The sequence below is a fragment of the Pseudophryne corroboree genome, chromosome 11 (genome assembly GCF_028390025.1).
Source record: "Pseudophryne corroboree isolate aPseCor3 chromosome 11, aPseCor3.hap2, whole genome shotgun sequence".
Classification (NCBI taxonomy): Eukaryota; Metazoa; Chordata; class Amphibia; order Anura; family Myobatrachidae; genus Pseudophryne; species Pseudophryne corroboree.
Window position 1 is genome coordinate 187,548,074 of NC_086454.1, and position 24,340 is coordinate 187,572,413.

At 49.1% G+C, this 24,340-nt stretch overlaps 1 protein-coding gene across 4 annotated transcripts in view; it reads left to right on the top strand.

Annotated features, from left to right (window-relative positions):
• CCS (copper chaperone for superoxide dismutase) overlaps positions 1–24,340 on the top strand; it is a 356,173-nt gene that overhangs the window by 170,916 nt on the left and 160,917 nt on the right. For all 4 annotated transcript variants that reach the window (XM_063945156.1, XM_063945154.1, XM_063945157.1 and 1 more), the window contains exon 5: positions 18,166–18,226. In XM_063945156.1, the coding sequence (XP_063801226.1) occupies positions 18,166–18,226 (61 nt within the window). The remainder of the gene's footprint in view (positions 1–18,165; positions 18,227–24,340) is intronic.

Genomic DNA, 24,340 nt, shown 5'->3' on the forward strand with positions numbered 1-24,340 from the left:
GCCAGTTTGGACTCTAATTGGATTCTCCTGACAATAGATGCCAGCTTACGAGGCTGGGGGGTAGTGGTCTTGGAAAGTAATTTTCAAGGTCGCTGGTCGCACCAGGAGGCTCTGCTGCGAATAAACGTACTACAACTCGGCATTGTACAATGCATTTCTGGCTGCATCAGATCTTGGCCAACTACGCCGTATTCATACCCGGGGTCAAGAAGTGGGAGTCAGACTATGTCAGTCATCAGGACCTCCACCCTAGGGAGTGAGAACTTCCTCCGGAGGTGTTCCGGCATTGTGGCAGACCACAGATAGACCTCATGGCTCCTCAGCAGAGTCACTAGCTATCGAGGTATTGATCCTGAATGGGGGACCTAGGGGCAGTGTAGGTGGGCACTCTGGCCATTTCGTGGAGGCATCATCTAGAAACATAGAATTTGACGGCAGATAAGAACCACTTGGCCCATCTAGTCTGCCCCTTTTTTTTTTATCCTTTAGGCAATCTCAACCCTTTTTGAACCTTAATTCTTTGTAAGGATATTCATATGCCTATCCCAAGCATGTTTAAATTGCTCTACAGTCTTAGCCTCTACCACCTCTGATGGGAGGCTATTCCACTTATCCACTACCCTTTCTGTGAAGTAAATTTTCCTTAAATTTCCCCTGAACCTCCCCCCCTCCAGTCTCAGTGTATGTCCTCAAGTTCTAATACTTCTCTTCCTTTGAAGAATGTTTCCCTCCTGAACTTTGTTAAGACCCTTGATATATTTGAAAGTTTCTCTAACGTCCTAAGTGGATGCTGGGGACTCCGTAAGGACCATGGGGAATAGCGGCTCCGCAGGAGACTGGGCACAAAAGTAAAGCTTTAGAACCACCTGGTGTGCACTGGCTCCTCCCCCCATGACCCTCCTCCAAGCCTCAGTTAAGATTTTGTGCCCGAACGAGAAGGGTGCTCACTAGGTGGCTCTCCTGAGCTGCTTAGTGAAAAGTTTAGTTTTAGGTTTTATTCAGTGAGACCTGCTGGCAACAGGCTCACTGCATCGAGGGACTAAGGGGAGAAGAAGCGAACTCACCTGCGTGCAGAGTGGATTGGGCTTCTTAGGCTACTGGACATTAGCTCCAGAGGGACGATCACAGGCCCAGCCTGGATGGGTCCCAGAGCCGCGCCGCCGGCCCCCTTACAGAGCCAGAAGGCAGAAGAGGTCCGGAAAATCGGCGGCAGAAGACGTCCTGTCTTCAACAAGGTAGCGCACAGCACTGCAGCTGTGCGCCATTGCTCTCAGCACACTTCACACTCCGGTCACTGAGGGTGCAGGGCGCTGGGGGGGAGCGCCCTAAGACGCAATAAAAAACACCTTGGATGGCAAAAAAATGCATCACATATAGCTCCTGGGCTATATGGATGCATTTAACCCCTGCCAGAATACATAGAAAAACGGGAGATAAGGCCGCCAATAAGGGGACGGAGCCTATCTCCTCAGCACACTGGCGCCATTTTCCCTCACAGCTCCGTTGGAGGGAAGCTCCCTGTCTCTCCCCTGCAGTCACTACACTACAGAAAGGGTTAAAAAAGAGAGGGAGGGCACTAATTACGCGCAGTATTAAAGATACAGCAGCTATAAGGGGAAAAACACTTATATAAGGTTATCCCTGTATATATATATATATATATATATATAGCGCTCTGGTGTGTGCTGGCAAACTCTCCCTCTGTCTCCCCAAAGGGCTAGTGGGGTCCTGTCCTCTATCAGAGCATTCCCTGTGTGTGTGCTGTATGTCGGTACGTTTGTGTCGACATGTATGAGGAGAAAAATTATGTGGAGACGGAGCAGATTGCCTGTAATAGTGATGTCACCCCCTAGGGGGTCGACACCTGAGTGGATGAACTGTTGGAAGGAATTACGTGACAGTGTCAGCTCTGTATAAAAGACAGTGGTTGACATGAGACAGCCGGCTACTCAGCTTGGGCCTGTCCAGACGTCTCATAGGCCGTCAGAGGCTCTAAAGCGCCCGTTACCTCAGATGGCAGATATAGACGCCGACACGGATACTGACTCCAGTGTCGACGGTGAAGAGACAAATGTGACTTCCAGTAGGGCCACACGTTACATGATTGAGGCAATGAAAAATGTTTTACACATTTCTGATAATACGAGTACCACCAAAAAGGGGTATTATGTTCGGTGAGGAAAAACTACCTGTAGTTTTCCTGAATCTGAGAAATTAAATGAGGTGTGTGATGATGCGTGGTTTTCCCCCGATAACAACTGATAATTTCTAAAATGTTATTGGCATTATATCCTTTCCCGCCAGAGGTTAGGGTGCGTTGGGAAACACCCCCTAGGGTGGATAAAGCGCTCACACGCTTGTAAGGGCTCTACCCTCTCCTGAGATGGCCGCCCTTAAGGATCCTGCTGATAGAAAGCAGGAGGGTATCCTAAAATGTATTTACACACATACTGGTGTTATACTGCGACCAGCAATCGCCTCAGCCTGGATGGGCAGTGCTGGGTTGGCGTGGTCGGATTCCCTGACTAAAAATATTGATACCCTAGATAGGGACAGTATATTTTTGCCTATAGAGCATTTAAAAGATGCATTTCTATATATGCGTGATGCACAGCGGAATATTTGCCGACTGGCATCAAGTCTAAGTGCGTTGTCCATTTCTACCAGTAGAAGGTTATGGACACGTCAGTGGTCAGATGATGCGTATTCCAAACGGCATTTGGAAGTATTGCCTTATTAAAGGGAGGAGTTATTTGGGGTCGGTCTTTCAGACCTGGTGGCCACGGCAACAGCTGGGAAATCCACGTTTGTACCCCAGGTCGCCTCTCAACATGAGAAGATGCCGTATTATCAGGCGCAGTCTTTTCGTGGACAAGCGGGCAAAAGGTTCCTCATTTCTGCCCCGTGACAGAGGGAGAGGAAAAAGGCTGCAGAAATCAGCCAGTTCCCAGGAACAGAAACCCTCTCCCGCCTCTGCCAAGCCCTCAGTATGACGCTGGGGCTTTACAAGCAGAATCAGGCACGGTGGGGGGCCCGTCTCAATGAATTTCAGCGCGCAGTGGGCTCACTTGCAAGTAGACCCCTGGATCCTTCACCCAGCAGGTGATAATCAAGGTACCCCTCCTGCAACAGGGAACGGGGTATTATTCCACACTGTTGTGGTACCGAAGCCGGACGGCTCGGTGAGACCGATTCTAAATCTAAAATCTTTGAACACTTACATACAGAGGTTCAAATTCAAGATTGAGTCACTCAGAGCAGTGATTGCGAACCTGGAAGAAGGGGACTACATGATGTCTCGGGACATCAAGGATGCTTACCTTCATGTCAAAATTTACCCTTCTCATCAAGGGTACCTCAGGTTTATGGTACAGAACTGTCACTATCAGTTCAGACGCTGCCGTATGAATGGTCCACGGCACCCCGGGTCTTTACCAAGGTAATGGCCGAAATGATGATATTCCTTCGAAGGAAGGGAATTTTAGTTATCCCTTACTTGGACTATTCCCTGATAAGGGTAAAATCCAGGGAACAGTTGGAGGTCGGTGTAGCACTATCTCAGGTAGTGTTGCGGCAGCACGATTGGATTCTCAATATTCCAAAATCGCAGCTGGTTCCGACGACTCGTCTTCTGTTCCTAGGGATGATCCTGGACACAGTCCAGAAAAAGGTGTTTCTTCCGGAGGAGAAAGCCAGGGAGTTATCCGAGCTAGTCAGGAACCTCCTAAAACCGAGCCAAGTCTCAGTGCATCAATGCACAAGGGTTCTGGGTAAAATGGTGGCTTCCTACGAAGCAATCCCATTCGGCAGATTCCACGCAAGAACTTTCCAGTGGGACCTGCTGGACAAATGGTCCGGGTCGTATCTTCAGATGCATCAGCGGATAACCCTGTCACCAAGGACAAGGGTGTCCCTCCTGTGGTGGTTGCAGAGTGCTCATCTTCTAGAGGGCCGCAGATTCGGCATTCAGGACTGGGTCCTGGTGACCACGGATGCCAGCCTGCGAGGCTGGGGAGCAGTCACACAGGGAAGGAATATCCAGGGCTTATGGTCAAGCCTGGAGACATCACTTCACATAAATATCCTGAAGCTAAGGGCCATTTACAATGCTCTAAGCTTAGCAAGACCTCTGCTTCAAGGTCAGCCGGTGTTGATCCAGTCAGACAACATCACGGCAGTCACCCACGTAAACAGACAGGGTGGCACAAGAAGCAGGAGGGCAATGGCAGAAGCTGCAAGGATTCTTCGCTGAGCGGAAAATCATGTGATAGCACTGTCAGCAGTATTCATTCCGGGAGTGGACAACTGGGAAGCAGATTTCCTCAGCACGACCTCCACCCGGGAGAGTGGGGACTTCACCCAGAAGTCTTCCACATGATTATAAACCGTTGGGAAAAACTCGACAGGTATCGCGCCAGGTCAAGGGACCCTCAGGCAATAGCTGTAGACGCTCTGGTAACACCGTGGGTGTACCAGTCAGTGTATGTGTTCCCTCCTCTGCCTCTCATACCCAAGGTACTGAGATTGATAAGATGGAGAGGAGTAAGCACTATATTCGTGGCTCCGGATTGGCCAAGAAGGACTTGGTAACCGGAACTTCAAGAGATGCTCACGGAGGATCCGTGGCCTCTACACCTAAGAAGGGACCTGCTCCAGCAAGGACCCTGTCTGTTCCAAGACTTACCGCGGCTGCGTTTGACGGCATGGCGGTTGAACGCCGGATCCTGAAGGAAAAAAGGCATTCCGGATGAAGTCATCCCTATCCTGATCAAAGCCAGGAAGGATGTAACCGCAAAACATTATCACCGCATTTGGCGAAAATATGTTGCGTGGTGCGAGGCCAGTAAGGCCCGACGGAGGAAATTCAACTGGGTCGATTCCTACATTTCCTGCAAACAGGAGTGTCTATGGGCCTGAAATTGGGGTCCATTAAGGTTCAAATTTCGGCCCTGTCAATTTTCTTCCAAAAAGAACTAGCTTCAGTCCCTGAAGTTCAGACGTTTGTAAAAGGGGTACTGCATATGCAGCCTCCTTTTGTGCCTCCAGTGGCACTTTGGGATCTCAATGTAGTTTTTGGGTTCCAAAAGTCACATTGGTTTGAACCACTTAAATCTGTGGAGTTAAAATATCTCACATGGAAAGTGGTCATGCTGTTGGCCCTGGCCTGGGCCAGGCGCGTGTCAGAATTGGCGGCTTTATCCTGTAAAAGCCCTTATCTGATTTTCCATTCGGACAGGGCGGAATTGAGGACTCGTCCTCAGTTTCTCCCTAAGGTGGTTTCAGCGTTTTCACCTGAACCAACCTATTGTGGTGCCTGCGGCTACTAGGGACTTGGAGGACTCCAAGTTGCTAGTCGTTGTCAGGGCCCTGAAAAATGTTTCCAGGACGGCTGGAGTCAGGAAAACTGACTCGCTGTTTATCCTGTATGCACCCAACAAGCTGGGTGCTCCTGCTTCTAAGCTGACTATTGCTCGTTGGATTTGTAGTACAATTCGGCTTGCACATTCTGTGGCAGGCCTGCCACAGCCAAAACTTGGTCAGGAGCAAATACGTTTGTAAAATTCTACAAAATTGATACCCTGGCTGAGAAGGACCTGGAGTTCTCACATTTGGTGCTGCAGAGTCATCCGCACTCTCCCGCCCGTTTGGGAGCTTTGGTATAATCCCCATGGTCCTTACGGAGTCCCCAGCATCCACTTAGGACGTTAGAGAAAATAAGAATTTACTTACCGATAATTCTATTTCTCGTAGTCCGTAGTGGATGCTGGGCGCCCATCCCAAGTGCGGATTGTCTGCAATACTGGTACATAGTTATTGTTACCAAAAAATCGGGTTATTGCTGTAGTGAGCCATCTTTTCTAGAGGCTCCTCTGTTATCATGCTGTTAACTGGGTTCAGATCACAAGTTATATGGTGTGATTGGTGTGGCTGGTATGAGTCTTACCCGGGATTCAAAATCCTTCCTTATTGTGTACGCTCGTCCGGGCACAGTATCCTAACTGAGGCTTGGAGGAGGGTCATGGGGGGAGGAGCCAGTGCACACCAGGTGGTTCTAAAGCTTTACTTTTGTGCCCAGTCTCCTGCGGAGCCGCTATTCCCCATGGTCCTTACGGAGTCCCCAGCATCCACTACGGACTACGAGAAATAGAATTATCGGTAAGTAAATTCTTATTTTCTATCATGTCCCCCCTTTCCCTTCTCTCCTCCAAACTATACATGTTAAGATCTTTTAGCCTTTCCGGGTAAGTTTTGTGATGTAGGCCATGCACCATTTTAGTTGCTCTTCTTTGTACACTCTCTAATGTATTTATATCCTTCTGTAGATATGGTCTCCAGAACTGGACACAGTATTCCAGATGGGGCCGTACCAATCACCTATACAGTGGCATTATCACTTCTTTTCTCTGACGTCCTAGTGGATGCTGGGAACTCCGTAAGGACCATGGGGAATAGCGGGCTCCGAAGGAGGCTGGGCACTCTAGAAAGATCTTAGACTACCTGGTGTGCACTGGCTCCTCCCACTATGACCCTCCTCCAAGCCTCAGTTAGATTTCGTGCCCGACCGAGGTTGGATGCACACTAGGGGCTCTCCTGAGCTCTTAGAAAGTTATAGTCTTAGAATTTGTTATTTTCAGTGAGACCTGCTGGCAACAGGCTCACTGCAGCGAGGGACTAAGGGGAGAAGAAGCGAACTCTCCTGCTTGCAGCCGGATTGGGCTTCTTAGGCTACTGGACACCATTAGCTCCAGAGGGATCGACCGCAGGCCCAGCCTTGATGTTCGGTCCCGGAGCCGCGCCGCCGTCCCCCTTACAGAGCCAGAAGCAAGAAGATGGTCCGGAAAATCGGCGGCATGAAGACATCCTGTCTTCACCAAGGTAGCGCACAGCACTGCAGCTGTGCGCCATTGCTCCTCATACACACTTCACACTCCGGTCACTGAGGGTGCAGGGCGCTGGGGGGGGGGCGCCCTGAGGCAGCAATAAAAACACCTTGGCTGGCTAAAATACCTCAATATATAGCCCCTGGGGCTATATATGAGGTAAATACCCCTGCCAGAATCCCATAAAAAGCGGGAGAATATGCCGCGAAAAAGGGGCGGAGCCTATCTCCTCAGCACACTGGCGCCATTTTTCCCTCTCCGCTCCGCTGGAAGGAAGCTCCCTGGCTCTTCCCTGCAATTCTACAGTACAGTAAGAGGGAAAAGAGAGGGGGGGCATTAAAATTGGCACTGTATACAGTATATTATATTTGAAAAGCAGCTATTAGGGACATAACTCAGTTAGTCCCTGTATATATATATATATAGCGCTCTGGTGTGTGCTGGCATACTCTTACTCTGTCCCCCCAAAGGGCTTTTGTGGGTCCTGTCCTCTGTTTGAGCATTCCCTGTGTGTGTGGAGTGTCGGTACGGCTGTGTCGACATGTTTGAGGAGGATAATGATGTGGAGGGGGAGCAGATGCCTTTAGCAGGGATGTCACCCCCTGGGGGTCAGACACCTGAGTGGATGGTATTATGGCAGGAAATGAGTGCACGTATAGACTCCTTACATAAAAAAATTGACGACATGCCGACTGTGGGACAGCCGAGTCTTCAGCTCGTGCCTGTCCAGGTGTCTCAAAAGTCATCAGGGGCTCTGAAACGCCCGCTATCTCAGGTGGCACAAGTAGATGTCGACACGGATACTGACACCAGTGTCGACGACTGAGTCAAATTTAATGCCCGTTAAGGCCATTCACTGCATGATTGAGGCAATGAAAGAGGTGTTAAATATTTCTGATTTACATCCAGGTACCACAAAAAAGGGTATTATGTTTGGGGAGAAAAAACTACCTGTAGTTTTTCCCCCGTCAGATGAATTAAATGAAGTGTGTGAAGAAGCGTGGGCTTCCCCTGATAAGAAATTGGTAATTCCTAAGAAGCTACTAATGGCGTTCCCTTTCCCGCCAGAGGATAGGTTACGTTGGGAAACACCCCCGAGGGTGGATAAAGCGCTCACACGTTTGTCTAAAAAGGTGGCACTACCGTCCCAGGATACGGCCGCCTTTAAGGAACCTGCTGATAGAAAGCAGGAGGCGATCCTGAAGTCTGTATATACACACTCAGGCATTATACTCAGACCAGCTATTGTGTCAGCATGGATGTGCAGTGCTGCCGCTGCGTGGTCAGATAAACTGTCAGAAAATATTGACACGTTAGACAGAGACACGATCCTGCTAACAATTGACCATATCAAAGACTCAGTCTTATACATGAGAGATGCACAGAGGGAAATCTGCCGGCTGGCATCTAAAGTAAGTGCATTATCCATCTCTGCTAGGAGATGCTTATGGACTCGCCAGTGGACTGGAGATACAGATTCCAAAAGGCACATGGAAGTTTTGCCTTATAAGGGGGAGGAATTATTTGGGGATGGTCTCTCCGACCTAGTTTCCACAGCAACGTCTGGGAAGTCAGCATTTTTACCCCATGTCCCCTCACAGCCTAAGAAGGCGCCATTTTATCAGGTTCAGTCCTTTCGGTCCCAGAAAAACAAGCAGGGAAAAGGAGGGTCTTTTCTGTCAAGAGGCAGAGGCAGGGGAAAAAGGCTGCAGCAAACAGCAGGTTCCCAGGAACAAAAAGTCCTCCCCCGCTTCCTCTTCCAAGTCCGCCGCATGACGGTGGGGCTCCACAGGCGGAGCCAGGTACGGTGGGGGCCCGCCTCAGGAATTTCAGCGATCAGTGGGCTCGCTCACAGGTGGATCCCTGGATCCTTCAAATAGTATCTCAGGGATACAGGCTGGAATTCGAGGCGACTCCACCCCGCCGTTTCCTAAAATCCGCCTTGCCGATTGCTCCCTCAGACAGGGAGGCGGTGCTAGCAGCGATTCACAAGCTGTATTCCCAGCAGGTGATAATCAAGGTACCCCTACTTCAACAAGGCCGGGGTTACTATTCCACACTATTTGTGGTGCCGAAACCGGACGGTTCGGTGAGACCCATTTTAAATTTGAAATCCTTGAACACATACATAAAAAAATTCAAGTTCAAGATGGAATCGCTCAGGGCGGTTATTGCAAGCCTGGACGAGGGGGATTACATGGTATCCCTGGACATCAAGGATGCTTACCTGCATGTCCCCATTTACAATTCTCACCAGGAGTACCTCAGATTTGTGGTACAGGATTGCCATTACCAATTCCAGACGCTGCCGTTTGGACTCTCCACGGCACCGAGGGTATTTACCAAGGTTATGGCGGAAATGATGATACTCCTTCGAAAAAAGGGAGTTTTAATTATCCCATACTTGGACGATCTCCTAATAAAGGCACGATCCAAGGAACAGTTGTTAGTGGGAGTAGCACTATCTCAGGAAGTGCTGAGCCAGCACGGCTGGATTCTGAATATCCCAAAGTCACAGCTGGTCCCCACGACACGTCTAATGTTCCTAGGAATGATTCTGGACACGGCACAGAAAAAAGTGTTTCTCCCGGAGGAGAAAGCCAGGGAGTTGTCTTCTCTAGTCAGAGACCTCCTAAAACCAAAACAGGTATCGGTGCATCACTGCACGCGGGTCCTGGGAAAGATGGTAGCTTCTTACGAAGCAATTCCATTCGGCAGGTTCCATGCCAGAATTTTTCAGTGGGACCTGTTGGACAAGTGGTCCGGATCGCATCTTCAGATGCATCGTTTAATAACCCTGTCTCCACGAACCAGGGTGTCTCTTCTGTGGTGGCTGCACAGTGCTCATCTTCTGGAGGGCCGCAGATTCGGCATACAGGACTGGGTCCTGGTGACCACGGATGCCAGCCTACGAGGCTGGGGGGCAGTCACAAAGGGAAGACATTTCCAAGGACTATGGTCAAGTCAGGAGACTGCCCTTCACATAAATATTCTGGAACTAAGGGCCATTTACAATGCCCTAAGTCAAGCAAAATCCCTGCTCCTACACCAGCCGGTGCTGATCCAGTCAGACAACATCACGGCAGTCGCCCATGTGAATCGACAGGGCGGCACAAGAAGCAGGACGGCGATGGCAGAAGCCACAAAAATTCTCCGATGGGCGGAGAATCATGTACTAGCACTGTCAGCAGTGTTCATCCCGGGAGTGGACAACTGGGAAGCAGACTTTCTCAGCAGGCACGAGCTCCACCCGGGAGAGTGGGGACTTCATCCAGAAGTCTTCCAAATGATTGTAAATCAATGGGGTCGTCCACAGGTGGACATGATGGCGTCCCGCCTAAACAAAAAACTAGAGAAGTATTGCGCCAGGTCAAGAGACCCTCAGGCGATAGCTGTGGACGCTCTAGTGACACCGTGGGTGTACCGGTCAGTTTATGTGTTCCCTCCTCTACCTCTCATACCAAAGGTATTGAGAATAATAAGAAAGCGAGGAGTAAACACAATTCTCGTCGTTCCGGATTGGCCGAGAAGAGCGTGGTACCCGGAACTTCAAGAGATGATCTCAGAGGACCCGTGGTCTCTGCCGCTCAGACAAGACCTGCTGCAGCAGGGCCCCTGTCTGTTCCAAGACTTACCGCGGCTGCGTTTGACGGCATGGCGGTTGAACGCCGGATCCTGAAGGAAAAGGGCATTCCGGAGGAAGTCATTCCTACGCTTATTAAAGCCAGGAAAGAGGTCACAGCAACTCATTATCACCGCATATGGCGGAGGTATGTTGCATGGTGTGAGGCCGAAAAGGCCCCAACGGAGGAATTTCAACTAGGTCGATTTCTGCATTTCCTGCAAGCAGGAGTGAATATGGGCCTAAAACTGGGCTCCATTAAGGTACAGATCTCGGCTCTGTCAATTTTCTTTCAAAAAGAACTAGCTTCAGTACCTGAAGTTCAGACATTTGTTAAAGGAGTGCTGCATATTCAGCCCCCGTTTGTGCCCCCCGTGGCACCTTGGGATCTCAACGTGGTGTTGAGTTTCTTAAAATCACATTGGTTTGAACCACTAAAAACCGTGGATCTGAAATATCTCACGTGGAAGGTGGTTATGTTATTGGCCTTGGCTTCTGCCAGGCGAGTATCAGAATTGGCGGCTTTGTCTTGTAAAAGCCCTTATTTGATTTTCCATATGGATAGGGCAGAATTGAGGACTCGTCCCCAGTTTCTCCCAAAGGTGGTGTCAGCGTTTCACCTGAACCAGCCTATTGTGGTGCCTGCGGCTACTAGGGACTTGGAGGACTCCAAGTTGCTAGACGTTGTCAGGGCACTGAAAATATATGTTTCCAGAACGGCTGGAGTCAGAAAATCTGACTCGTTGTTTATCCTGTATGCACCCAACAAGCTGGGTGCTCCTGCTTCTAAGCAGACTATTGCGCGTTGGATTTGTAGTACAATTCAGCTTGCACATACTGTGGCAGGCCTGCCACAGCCAAAATCTGTCAATGCCCATTCCACAAGGAAGGTGGGCTCATCTTGGGCGGCTGCCCGAGGGGTCTCGGCTTTACAACTTTGCCGAGCTGCTACTTGGTCAGGGGCAAACACGTTTGCAAAATTCTATAAATTTGATACCCTGGCTGAGGAGGACCTGGAGTTCTCTCATTCGGTGCTGCAGAGTCATCCGCACTCTCCCGCCCGTTTGGGAGCTTTGGTATAATCCCCATGGTCCTTACGGAGTTCCCAGCATCCACTAGGACGTCAGAGAAAATAAGAATTTACTCACCGGTAATTCTATTTCTCGTAGTCCGTAGTGGATGCTGGGCGCCCATCCCAAGTGCGGTTTATCTGCAATACTTGTACATAGTTATTGTTAACTAAATCGGGTTATTGTTGAGCCATCTGTTGAGAGGCTCTATTGTTTCATGCTGTTAACTGTGTTTCATATCACGAGTTGTACGGTGTGATTGGTGTGGCTGGTATGAGTCTTACCCGGGATTCAAAATCCTTCCTTATTGTGTACGCTCGTCCGGGCACAGTACCTAACTGAGGCTTGGAGGAGGGTCATAGTGGGAGGAGCCAGTGCACACCAGGTAGTCTAAGATCTTTCTAGAGTGCCCAGCCTCCTTCGGAGCCCGCTATTCCCCATGGTCCTTACGGAGTTCCCAGCATCCACTACGGACTACGAGAAATAGAATTACCGGTGAGTAAATTCTTATTTTTTCCTGCTACTGATTCCTCTCCCTATGCAACCAAGCATCTGACTTGCCTTTCTCATTGCTTTGTTGCATTGCTTTCCTGCCTTCAAGTCACTTGAAATAGTGACTCCTAAATCCCTTTCCTCCTCAGTAGTTTCCATTATAGTACCCTTGATACTATATTTAGCCTTTGGGTTTTTGAGACCCAAGTGCATGATTTTGCATTTTTTAGCATTAAACTGTAGTTGCCACGTTCTTGACCATTTCTCAAGCCTACCTAGGTCATCAATCATTTGTTTTACCCCTCCCGGTGTGTCTACTCTGTTGCATATCTTTGTATCATCTGCAAAAAGGCATACCTTCCCTTCAATACCATTTGCAATGTCACCAACAAAGATATTAAAGAGAACTGGACCAAGTACAGATCCCTGGGGTACTCCACTGGTAACATTTCCCTCCATAGACTGCACTCCATTAACTACAACTGTCTGTTTCCTATCCTGCAACCAGTTTCTTATCCATTTAACTGTTTTTTAATCCACCCCCACGCTTTCAAGTTTATTTAGCAGTCTGCGATGTGGGACAGTGTCTAGTGTACCTCTTTCCACCCTTTCCTATTCTACTGTGGATTCTCAAACGCGTAAAGAGCGAGTCAACCACAGTCATCCTGGTGGCTCCAGATTGGCCTCGCCGAGCTTGGTACTTGGATCTTCTGTAACTTCTCACATGCGACCGTGGTCATTGCCACTCGGGCCAGACCTTCTTCAGCAGGGTCCGTTCGTGTACCCTGACTTACCACGTCTGAGTTTAACTGCGTGTCTGTAGAAGCCACAGTTTATCCCTAAAGCTGTTGTTCGTACCTTGCTTCGGGCCTGGAAGCCAATGCACCGGCACACTACCATCGTATTTGGTAGTCTTATGTGGCTTGGTGTGAACGGCATGGATACTCTACTATCCATGCTGTTGATGAGTTTGAGCCTCTTGAAAAGGTAGCTCTCAAGTATTTGTCCTGCAAGACAGTTCTGCTTTTGGCTCTTCAGCTTGGAGGGTGTCCGAGCTTGGGGCTGTTGCTCTATTTACTTCGTTTTAAAAAAAGATTTGGCTGAGCTTTGCATGAAGCCGGTCTTTTTGCCAAAGTTGGTCTCGGCCTTCCATATTAATCAACCAATTGTGGCTCCTGTTTTGTTGGCTGACATTGCATTTTCTTCATCTCTGGATGTGCTTAGGGCTCTTCAAGTCTTTCTCTGATTCCTTGTTTGTGTCTATGATGCCTCCAGATGGGGTTGGCCTGCTTCTAATCATAACTTTTCTAGGTGGATCCATCTGGTTATTCCCCAGACTTGTGTGGCCAATGCTTACCCTCCACCTAGTTCCATTTTGGTTTGTTCAATATGCTCAGTGGGGTCCTCCTGGACTGCTATGCGAGGTCCTGCAGCTTCGCAACTTTGTCTTGCAGCCTCTTGGTTCACGGTTCATACATTTGTCCGTTTCTGTTGTTTTGACACTTTGTGGCCACTGAATCACAAGGTTCTGCTGGTTTCTCAGTGCCTTCCCACCTGAGAGGGAAGCTTTGGGACGTCCACTAGTGGAAGAAGGAGAAAATAGGTTTTTGGTAGTTACCAATAAATCCTTTTCTATAGGGGACACTGGATGCCCTCCTAGCGTTGTTCCTTCCTGCATTGTTTTCTGGTATGTTTGCAGCTGCATGTTTGTTGTCTGCAGTGTGTCTGTTGTTATTGTTCCTGTTCTTGTTTTGGTCCTTGGACCATTCTCTTGGTTGGTTCCTTTTCTCTCTCTTTCTCTATTGTCTCTGCTCTCAGTCCCCACTTGGGCTTGGTTAATCTTAACTGAGGCCAGTGGGATATAGGGGGTAAGGAGCCAGTTTCAATTCTTAAGAATTTGACAGTCCCAGGCTCCACTCTTCACCTGTTTATACCTTTTAGTGTAACTCTATGGAGTCTAGGAAAGGGATTTATCAGTAAGTACCATAATCCTATTTTCAAAACAAAGTATCACTGAGTGTATCGGAGCTAGGATAAGAGAGAGTGGGTAAATTAAGTGACTTCCCCATCTTCTGGCTATACTAGTATTTCTGTAGTGCAGGGTGGTATTATAATAACCACTAAGGGGGCACCTAATTTGAAATGTTCATTATTTAGAATTGATTTTTATTTAACCTATTTCAGTATTTTCTCTCCTAATCATGGTCGTTACAAGTGTATAGAGAGGTAGCAATTGCAAAATAATTGACTATATTTTACTGAGGGTTTTTTTTTACAAAAATTAAAAGAACATAGGGTCTAATTTGGTAAGGATTACAATTGCAAAGCTGTTTGAAGCAGCTTTGCAAATGCAGTAATTTGCAATGCAAATGCAGGAGGAGGCGCATATCACCCCCTTCTTGCATTTACTATGCAGTCATGGGATAAACTTTGCGATGTTCATCTGCGACAGCAGGCTGAGTGTGCTTGAACTTACTCAAGCTTGCCATCGCAGGGCATCTTGCGAGGCCAAAGAAACTGCGTCTCGGAACGCAGTCCTTGGCCTTGCCACTCCCAGAGTTTCCAGCCCTCCCCTCAAATGCCTCTGTCTGTCAATCAGGCAGAGGCGATTGCATTTCTGCAATGCAATCGCAGGACCCTTTCTGCACATACGCAGAATGGGTCCTGCGCATGTGCAGTTTCCTGACTTTCACATTAGTGAATTAGGCCCATAAGCCTTTAAGAATTAAGATATTTTCCTTAGCAGTTATTATATATTAACATTCACATTCATTTGAAAAGATAAAAAAAACACCTTGACATACAGTCTCCCATATCCAAAATTTCGTAACATGGAATTTTCTGAGCACGACTGAGAGTAACTGCTTTGCTTTTTGGTGGTTCAATGTACACAAACTTTAATTCATGCACAAAATGATTACAAATATTTGTATAAAATTACCTGCAGGCTATGGGGTATATGCAATTAGCGGCGAATCGCGGCAATTTTTCGTCCGTTTTTCAATTCGACAGTCTAATTTCGGCAAGTGGGTGCCGAAATTGACCATATGCAATAAAAAACGGATTCGACAGTCCCGCTGACGAAAAACGGCCGATTTGACGGATTTTGTTCCGTTTTTTTAAAAACGGGAAAAACACGGAAAAAAATGGCGTGGGGTCCCCCCTCCAAAGCATAACCAGCCTCGGGCTCTTCGAGCTGGTCCTGGTTCTAAAAATCCGGGGGAAAAATGGACAGGGGATCCCCCTTATTTTTAAAACCAGCACCCGGCTCTGCGCCTGGTGCTGGTGCAAAAAATACGGGGGACAAAGAGTAGGGGTCCCCCGTATTTTTTACACCAGCATCGGGCTCCACTAGCTGGACAAATAATGCCACAGCCGGGGGTCACTTTTATACAGCGCCCTGCGGCCGTGGCATTAAATATCCAACTAGTCACCCCTGGCCGGGGTACCCTGGGGTAGTGGGGACCCCTTCAATCAAGGGGTCCCCCCCCCAGCCACCCAAGGGCCAGGGGTGAAGCCCGAGGCTGTCCCCCCCCCCCCCCCCATCCAAGGGCTGCGGATGGGGGTCTGATAGCCTTGAGAAAATGACAAGAATATTGTTTTTTCCTGTAGTACTACAAGTCCCAGCAAGCCTCCCCCGCAAGCTGGTACTTGGAGAACCACAAGTACCAGCATGCGGGAGATAATCGGGCCCGCTGGTACCTGTAGTACTACTGGGGAAAAAAAATACCCAAATAAAAACAGGAGACACACACCTTGAGAGTAAAACTTTATTGCACACCTGCCGACACACACATACTTACCTATGTTGACCCGCCGACTGCCACGTCTCCTGATCCGACGATCCGGGGTACCTGTGAATAAAATTATACTCACCTCAATCCAGTGTCCAGATATAAATCCTCGTACTTGGCAAAACAAATAAACGAACACCCGGACCAGCGGACTGAAAGGGGTCCCATGTTTTCACATGGGACCCCTTTCCCCGAATGCCGGGACCCCACGTGACTCCTGTCACAGAGGTCCCTTCAGCCAATCAGGAAGCGCTACTTCGTTGCACTCACCTGATTGGCTGTATGCGTGTGTGACCTCAGACAGCGCATCGCAAAGCCTCTCCATTACTTTCAATGGTGGGAACTTTGCCGTCAGCGGTGGGGTTACCCGCGGTCAGCCGCTGACCGCGGGTGACCTCACCGCTGACGCAAAGTTCCCACCATTGAGTATAATGGAGAGGCTTTGCGATGCGCTGTCTGACAGCTCAGACGTGCAGCCAATCAGCAGAGTGCCAGGACGTTGCGCTCGCTGATTGGCTTAAGAGACCTTTCTGTGACAGCAGACACGGGGGGGGGGGGGGGGGTCTCTGCATTCGGGGAAAGGGGTTCCATTTGTAAACATGGGACCCCTTTCAGTCCGCTGGTCCGGGTGTTCGTTTATTTGTTTTGCCAAGTACGAGGATTTATATCTGGACACTGGATTGAGGTGAGTATAATTTTATTCACAGGTACCCCGGATCATCGGATCAGGAGACTTGGCAGTCGGCGGGTCAACATAGGTAAGTATGGTTGTGTCGGCAGGTGTGCAATAAAGTTTTACTCTCAAGGTGTGTGTCTCCTGTTTTTATTTGGGTATTTTTTTTTTCCATTAGTACTACAGGTACCAGCGGGCCCGTTTTTCTCCCGCATGCTGGTACTTGTGGTTCTCCAAGTACCAGCTTGCGGGGGAGGCTTGCTGGGACTTGTAGTACTACAGGAAAAAACAATATTCTTGTCATTTTCTCAAGGCTATCAGCCCCCCATCCGCAGCCCTTGGATGGGGGGGACAGCCTCGGGCTTCACCCCTGGCCCTTGGGTGGCTGGGGGGGGGACCCCTTGATTGAAGGGGTCCCCACTCCCCCAGGGTACCCCGGCCAGGGGTGACTAGTTGGATATTTAATGCCACGGCCGCAGGGCGCTGTATAAAAGTGACCCCCGGCTGTGGCATTATCTGTCCAGCTAGTGGAGCCCGATGCTGGTGTAAAAAATACGGGGGACCCCTACTCTTTTTGGGTGTATCCTATTAGCTGCGGTTATTTTTTGCATGGAAAAAATTGCCTTTTATCGCAATTTATGCCTGATGGTCATTTTTTCCTACAAAAACACATAAGATCCGCGAAAAGCCGTGGACCTATGTGTTTTCACAGCAGTGGTTGCAGAAAAATTCATGCTAATCTGGGATTTGGTTTTGCCTGCCTAAGGCAGGCTAAACATAATTCCCAATAAGTGCCGGCATCGGGGGTAATTGGATAGCCCCGCTGCTTATTGGATACCTTCCTAAGTGTGTAGTTGCGCAGTTGTAAAAGCCACTAGCCACTCGTATTTAATACGAGTGTGGCTCATAGGGTCGACCACACTTAGGTCGACAGTCATTGGGTCGACCACTATTGGTCGATAGTGACTAGGTTGACACCTGAAATAGGTCAACACGGTCAATAGGTCAAGATGAGTTTTTTTTGTTTGTTTTTTTAAATTGTCATTTTCTTCTTAAAGTGACCGGGAACCCCAATTAGTGCACCGTGTCCCCTTGCATAACTCGCTTCACTTGCCATGCTACGGGCAAGGTTACTATTCTCAATCATAGTCCACGTGGATCGTAAAGTATGAAAAAAAATAAAAAAAAATTGTGAAAAACTCATGTCGACCTAGTGACCAATAGTGGTCAACCTGATGACTGTCGACCTAAGTGTGGTCGACCTAGAGACTGGATACCTTTTAATACATGGTGCAATTTATGTTAACAATTGTGCCAAAACAGAAGCTGGCGAGCACAGAGTTCTGTTTTACAAAAGTAAACCCAAAGGTAACTTCTTGCCCATGAAAAGGGTGTTTTTGTGGTTTCCTTAACAGTCCAGGGTTATATTTCTCTTGTGAGGGTTATGTTTCTTTCATAAATGTAAGAATTTGCTGAATCCCTGGATAATGTAGTGTTGTCGTACATTGTGAGTGGTTCATGTAAAGGTGTGTAGCAGAGTTTGAATAGAAACATTGTTTAATCTGGTGTTTTCTGACACTATACTGCATTGCGTATTGCTATAGATAACCCATTACTGTTTATTTTGGAATAGCTGTGGTGCACACTTTAATCCTGATGGTAATACACATGGAGGTCCTGGAGACCACGACAGGGTGAGTAGCTTCATTCTCTGCTGCTTTAATCAATTTATTTACTCCTGATTAATTTTGGAAATAAATTAGAGCAGCCCTGGCCAACATGATTTATTTCCGTGTCATCACATATGACACGTTTACACAGCCCAAACGTAATTCATGATTGGTTGGTCACTGAATGAGAAGACTTCAAAGCTACCAAATAGTAGGCTACCCAGAATGGTGTTGTGACGAGTTGAATGATTATAAGAATGGGGGAGAATAAGTGAGCTTCTGAAGAATAAGAAGCACTTGGTAATATAAACAAACCAGCCCTACCGTAGCTCAGGTATGTATGTGAGTGTCCGCATATAGCCTTGATAATAAAGATTTTTTTTTTATTCTTTTAAATCTAAGTAAATTTATCTAAATACATTAAAAAAAAATGTGTAAAACCTAGTAAAGTGGTGTATTTATCAGTGTGTCTCTGATCATGTATGCACTCTGTGTTTGTATTTTGTGCATCCTGCTTTTTCTGTTGATTTTTAGGGGGATTGGCTTTTGTATATTTTAAAACTTGTGTATTTGAAGGAATAAAGTGCCCCTTATTATTATGCCTGGCAGTAACTTGGTGCGCTGCGGGGTAAATACTGTCTGCTTTTGCATGTAAACCACAAATCATACTTGTCAACTCTCCCACAACTTTTTTGGCCAGTCCCCTGCACCCACAAAAGTGAAGCGGGCATGATGAGGAGATTAGACAGGGAAATAGCGGCATTAAATGGAGGGGGCATGTTAATGACTCAAATTCAGGTAATTGAGCCACACCCCTCCAGTGGACTCGTGACTCCTGCTGCTTTGGAGGTAGGGTCTGATGATGTGACAACCCAGCCCTGCCCCCCATTGTGCCAAGCAGCATCTCCTCTCTGGGCTTCTCCGGGAGAGGAGATCTGAAGAGTAAGTGTGCTATAAATACTGGACATCTTCATTTTAACACTTCAATTTAGATTTGAGTTTGAACACTCCCCTCTCATATCTACAGTCTCTCTGTACACTTTCTGCCCCATATGCAGCTCAACAAGGATTTGCCAAGGTGCACAGTTACTTGCTCTTTTTGCTTTGCTCCCACCTCCGAAACGGGCACAAATGGGTATATTTACAAATATTCGTTTTTGTGCTGATTTTTAGGGAGTTTGATCTCAAATTTTATCGGTCGTATTTAACTTCAACTTTTTGAATCCATCTATGGTAATTTACTAAGCTGCCGAGGTTTCTATTTTCGTTTTTTCCGATGTCGATGTGATTCGTACTGCCGGCCAGTGTTTTACGGGAGTGATTAGTAAAACACTGCCGGACATAACACAATGAATCCCGTCCGGATCTGTGAGATCCGTGCAGGGCTTCATTGTGTACAGTATGAGTAGTGTGAAAGTGTTAAAAATCCAAGAAAAAAATTGTGTGGAGTCCCTCCTCCCAAGCATAACCAGCCTTGGGCTCTTTGAGGCGGTCCTGGTTGTCAAAATACAGGGGAAAAAATTACTGGGGTCCCCCCATATTTATACAACCAGAACCGGGCTCTGCGTCCGGTCCTGGTTCAAAACATATGGGGGATAAAAGACGTAGGTGTCCCCCGTATTTTTTAAACCAGCACCGGGCTCCACTAGCCAGAGAGATAATGCCACAGCCGGGGGACACTTTTATATAGTGATAATGTTGAAATATCCTTAGGAAAGAAAGCTATACCTTAAACATACCTTAAATACACTTTACCATGGAGCCGCTGCGGCCGCTGTACTTAGCACACACACTGCGCACTTTGTACGCTTTTAGCGTACAAAGTCCCGTACTGCGTACGTACTTCGCGTACAAACGCTGCGCTGACGGTACAAAGTACTCACAGCGCGTACACACCCAGAGATACACCACAAACCCTGAACAGTTATGCAATGCACTGAAAATACGCTTTAAACCAGGCTTGTCCAACCCGCGGCCCGCGGGCCGCATGCGGCCCAAGTCGGCTAGTAATGCGGCCCAGGAGCAGCGCTGCAGCAGAGGTTTTTTTTTTTTTTTTTCGAGTACGGACACCACATGTGAGGCTGAGCCGGCCCCAGCAGGCTGTCAGCACATCCTGATTGGATTGCTGCTGCTGGGACCAGCACCAGCTCACGACCTCTCCGCTGTCAGTCACAGTGTAGCCCTCCTCCGCTGCATAGCGGCACACGTGACTGAGCAGCGCGAGAGTAGAGGAGCCCAGCGGAGAAGTTGGTTGTACAAGAACACGTAAGTGAGCCGGGGGTGGGTGTCTGTCCGTGGCCGCGCCGCTGTACAGTGTCCCGGGGGGGGAGGGGGAAATCAAGATCTGAAGTCCTGCGCCGCTGTACAGTGTCCGGGGAAGGGGGGGTGGGAAATCAAGATCTGAAGTCCGTGGCCGCGGCCTGCGCCGCTGTACAGTGTCCTGTACAGACGTCCCTCCCGTAGTACAGCAGAGAGGAGCGGCGGACGGAGACGGAGGCAGCGCTGCAGGAGCGGTAAGTATGTGTCTGTGTGTGTGTGTGTTTTTTTTTACAGCTACAAGGGGCACAGTACAAGGGCGCAGCTACAAGGGGCACAGTACAAGGGGGCAGCTACAGGGCCACAACTACAAGGGGCACAGTACAAGGGGACAGCTAAAAGGGGCACAGTACAAGGGGGCAGCTACAAGGGGCACAGTACAAGGGGGCATCTACAGGGCCACAACTACAAGGGGCACAGTACAAGGGGGCAGCTACAAGGGGCACAGTACAAGGGGGCAGCTACAGGGCCACAACTACAAGGGGCACAGTACAAGGAGGCAGCTACAGGGCCACAACTACAAGGGGCACAGTACAAGGGGGCAGCTACAGGGCCACAACTACAAGGGGCACAGTACAAGGGGGCAGCTAGTGCTACAGGGCCACAACTACAAGGGGCACAGTACAAGGGGGCAGCTACAGGGCCACAACTACAAGGGGCACAGTACAAGGGGACAGCTAAAAGGGGCACAGTACAAGGGGGCAGCTACAAGGGGCACAGTACAAGGGGGCATCTACAGGGCCACAACTACAAGGGGCACAGTACAAGGGGGCAGCTACAAGGGGCACAGTACAAGGGGGCAGCTACAGGGCCACAACTACAAGGGGCACAGTACAAGGAGGCAGCTACAGGGCCACAACTACAAGGGGCACAGTACAAGGGGGCAGCTACAGGGCCACAACTACAAGGGGCACAGTACAAGGGGGCAGCTAGTGCTACAGGGCCACAACTACAAGGGGCACAGTACAAGGGGGCAGCTACAGGGGCACAACTACAAGGGGCACAGTACAAGGGGCGCAGCTACAGGGGCACAACTACAAGGGGCGCAGCTACAGGGGCACAACTACAAGGGGCACAGTACAAGGGGGCAGCTACAGGGGCACAACTACAAGGGGTGCAGCTACAGGGGCACCGCTACAAGGGGCGCAGCTACAGGGGAACAACTACAAGGGGCGCAGCTATAGTGGCACAGCTACAAGGGGTGCAGCTACAGGGGCACAACTACAAGGGACGCAGCTACAGGGGCACAGCTACAAGGGGCACAGTACAAGGGGCACAGTACAAGGGGCACAACTACAAGGGGCACAGTACAAGGGGCGCAGCTACAGGGTCACAACTACAAGGGGCGCAGCTATAGTGGCACAGCTACAAGGGGCGCAGCTACAGGGGCACAACTACAAGGGATGCAGCTACAGGGGCAAAGCTACAAGGGGCACAGTACAAGGGGCGCAGCTACAGGGGCACAACTACAAGGGGCACAGTACAAGGGGGCAGCTAAAAGGGGCACAGTACAAGGGGGCAGCTACAGGGCCACAACTACAAGGGGCACAGTACAAGGGGGCAGCTACAAGGGGCACAGTACAAGGGGGCAGCTACAAGGGGCACAGTACAAGGAGGCAGCTACAGGGCCACAACTACAAGGGGCACAGTACAAGGGGGCAGCTACAAGGGGCACAGTACAAGGGGGCAGCTACAGGGCCACAACTACAAGGGGCACAGTACAAGGAGGCAGCTACAGGGCCACAACTGCAAGGGGCACAGTACAAGGGGGCAGCTACAGGGCCACAACTACAAGGGGCACAGTACAAGGGGGCAGCTACAGGGCCACAACTACAAGGGGCACAGTACAAGGGGGCAGCTACAAGGGGCACAGTACAAGGGGGCAGCTACAGGGCCACAACTACAAGGGGCACAGTACAAGGGGGCAGCTACAAGGGGCACAGTACAAGGGGGCAGCTACAGGGCCACAACTACAAGGGGCACAGTACAAGGGGCAGCTACAGGGCCACAACTACAAGGGGCACAGTACAAGGGGGCAGCTACAGGGCCACAACTACAAGGGGCACAGTACAAGGGGGCAGCTACAGGGGCACAACTACAAGGGGCACAGTACAAGGGGCGCAGCTACAGGGGCACAACTACAAGGGGTGCAGCTACAGGGGCACAACTACAAGGGGCACAGTACAAGGGGGCAGCTACAGGGGCACAACTACAAGGGGTGCAGCTACAGGGGCACCGCTACAAGGGGCGCAGCTACAGGGGAACAACTACAAGGGGCGCAGCTATAGTGGCACAGCTACAAGGGGCGCAGCTACAGGGGCACAACTACAAGGGACGCAGCTACAGGGGCACAGCTACAAGGGGCACAGTACAAGGGGCACAGCTACAGGGGCACAACTACAAGGGGCACAGTACAAGGGGCGCAGCTACAGGGGCACAACTACAAGGGGCGAACGTCTTCCCGCGTCAGTGAGGGCATAATATTCATTAATTCGTTTGTAAGTATAATTTTCATTTTTATAGGTACCGACCCTTTTGGATTCTACTGGACAAGTGGACGTGATCGGCGTGGGATGTAGGTAAGTAATCTGTCTCTCATTCAGGTATCGTTACTGTTATTTTATTTTATGTGCGGCCCAAACCAAATTTTCATCTTCTAATGTGGCCCAGGGAAGGTGAAAGGTTGGACACCCCTGCTTTAAACCTTAGCAGGGCAATGAAGACACATCACCAATTGTGATTTTACCGCTGGGTTCCGACACCACAGTGGATTATTGCTGAAAGGGGGTTACAATACAAATAATACAATACAATATAACAGAGTAAATGGCTACATTCAATGGTACATACGTGAGTGGACAAGCTTGCGCAACCCGGCCGGTCCTCGGTCATCTGATAGATAACCTTGTGAGTCTTGTGTCTGACCAGGCCTGCAACAGGCTCTCTTTATACAATTCTTCCAAAAGCAATACAATGGATACTGTAATCTTTGTCCATTGGACACAGGAATGCACATTTACAGTACAGGAGAGGTCATAGGTCGGTTTGAATAGGTAGGCAATGTCTTTCCCAACTGCTCTTGTGGGTGGTCTCCTCTGGATTCCCGCCGCATACATAATGTACAGTAAATACAGTTTATATCTATATTCTGCTCCTGCACATAACCATCCGCAGGAACATGCAATCTTTCTCAAACCAACACCGGAATGTTACCCTTAAAATACCCTTCAGCTGGATACCAAACCACCTTATGACCTTGTTCTGTCCCCTCCTATTCTGTAAAAGTGAATCCCTTTGTTCTGAAACCATTCAAACTGTTGTTACTTTCTGATATGGTGCAGGGATACTATGTGTACATTGTGCACTATTTGGATTAAATATGTAATGTGTTTTGATAGCTTTCCATGCATTCACAAACTCTACTGTAAATACCCATACCACGCGCTAATGCGCATGGCCGCGGGAGCGACCATACGCAAATTGCGGATATGTGCACGCACAGCAGAGCAAGTACGCGCACGGAGGCCATCTGTGTGTGGTTTGTACTTGGTGTGTGTGTTGTAATATTTCTCTAACGTCCTAGAGGATGCTGGGGACTCCGTAAGGACCATGGGGAATAGACTGGCTCCGCAGGAGATAGGGCACTTTAAGAAAGCTTTGGATTCTGGGTGTGCACTGGCTCCTCCCTCTATGTCCCTCCTCCAGACCTCAGTTTTACACTGTGCCCAGAGGATGAAGGGCGCACTGCAGGGAGCTCTCTTGAGTTCTTTGCTACAGAAAGCATTTTTGTTTGGATTTTTACTTTTTCACAGGGAGCACTGC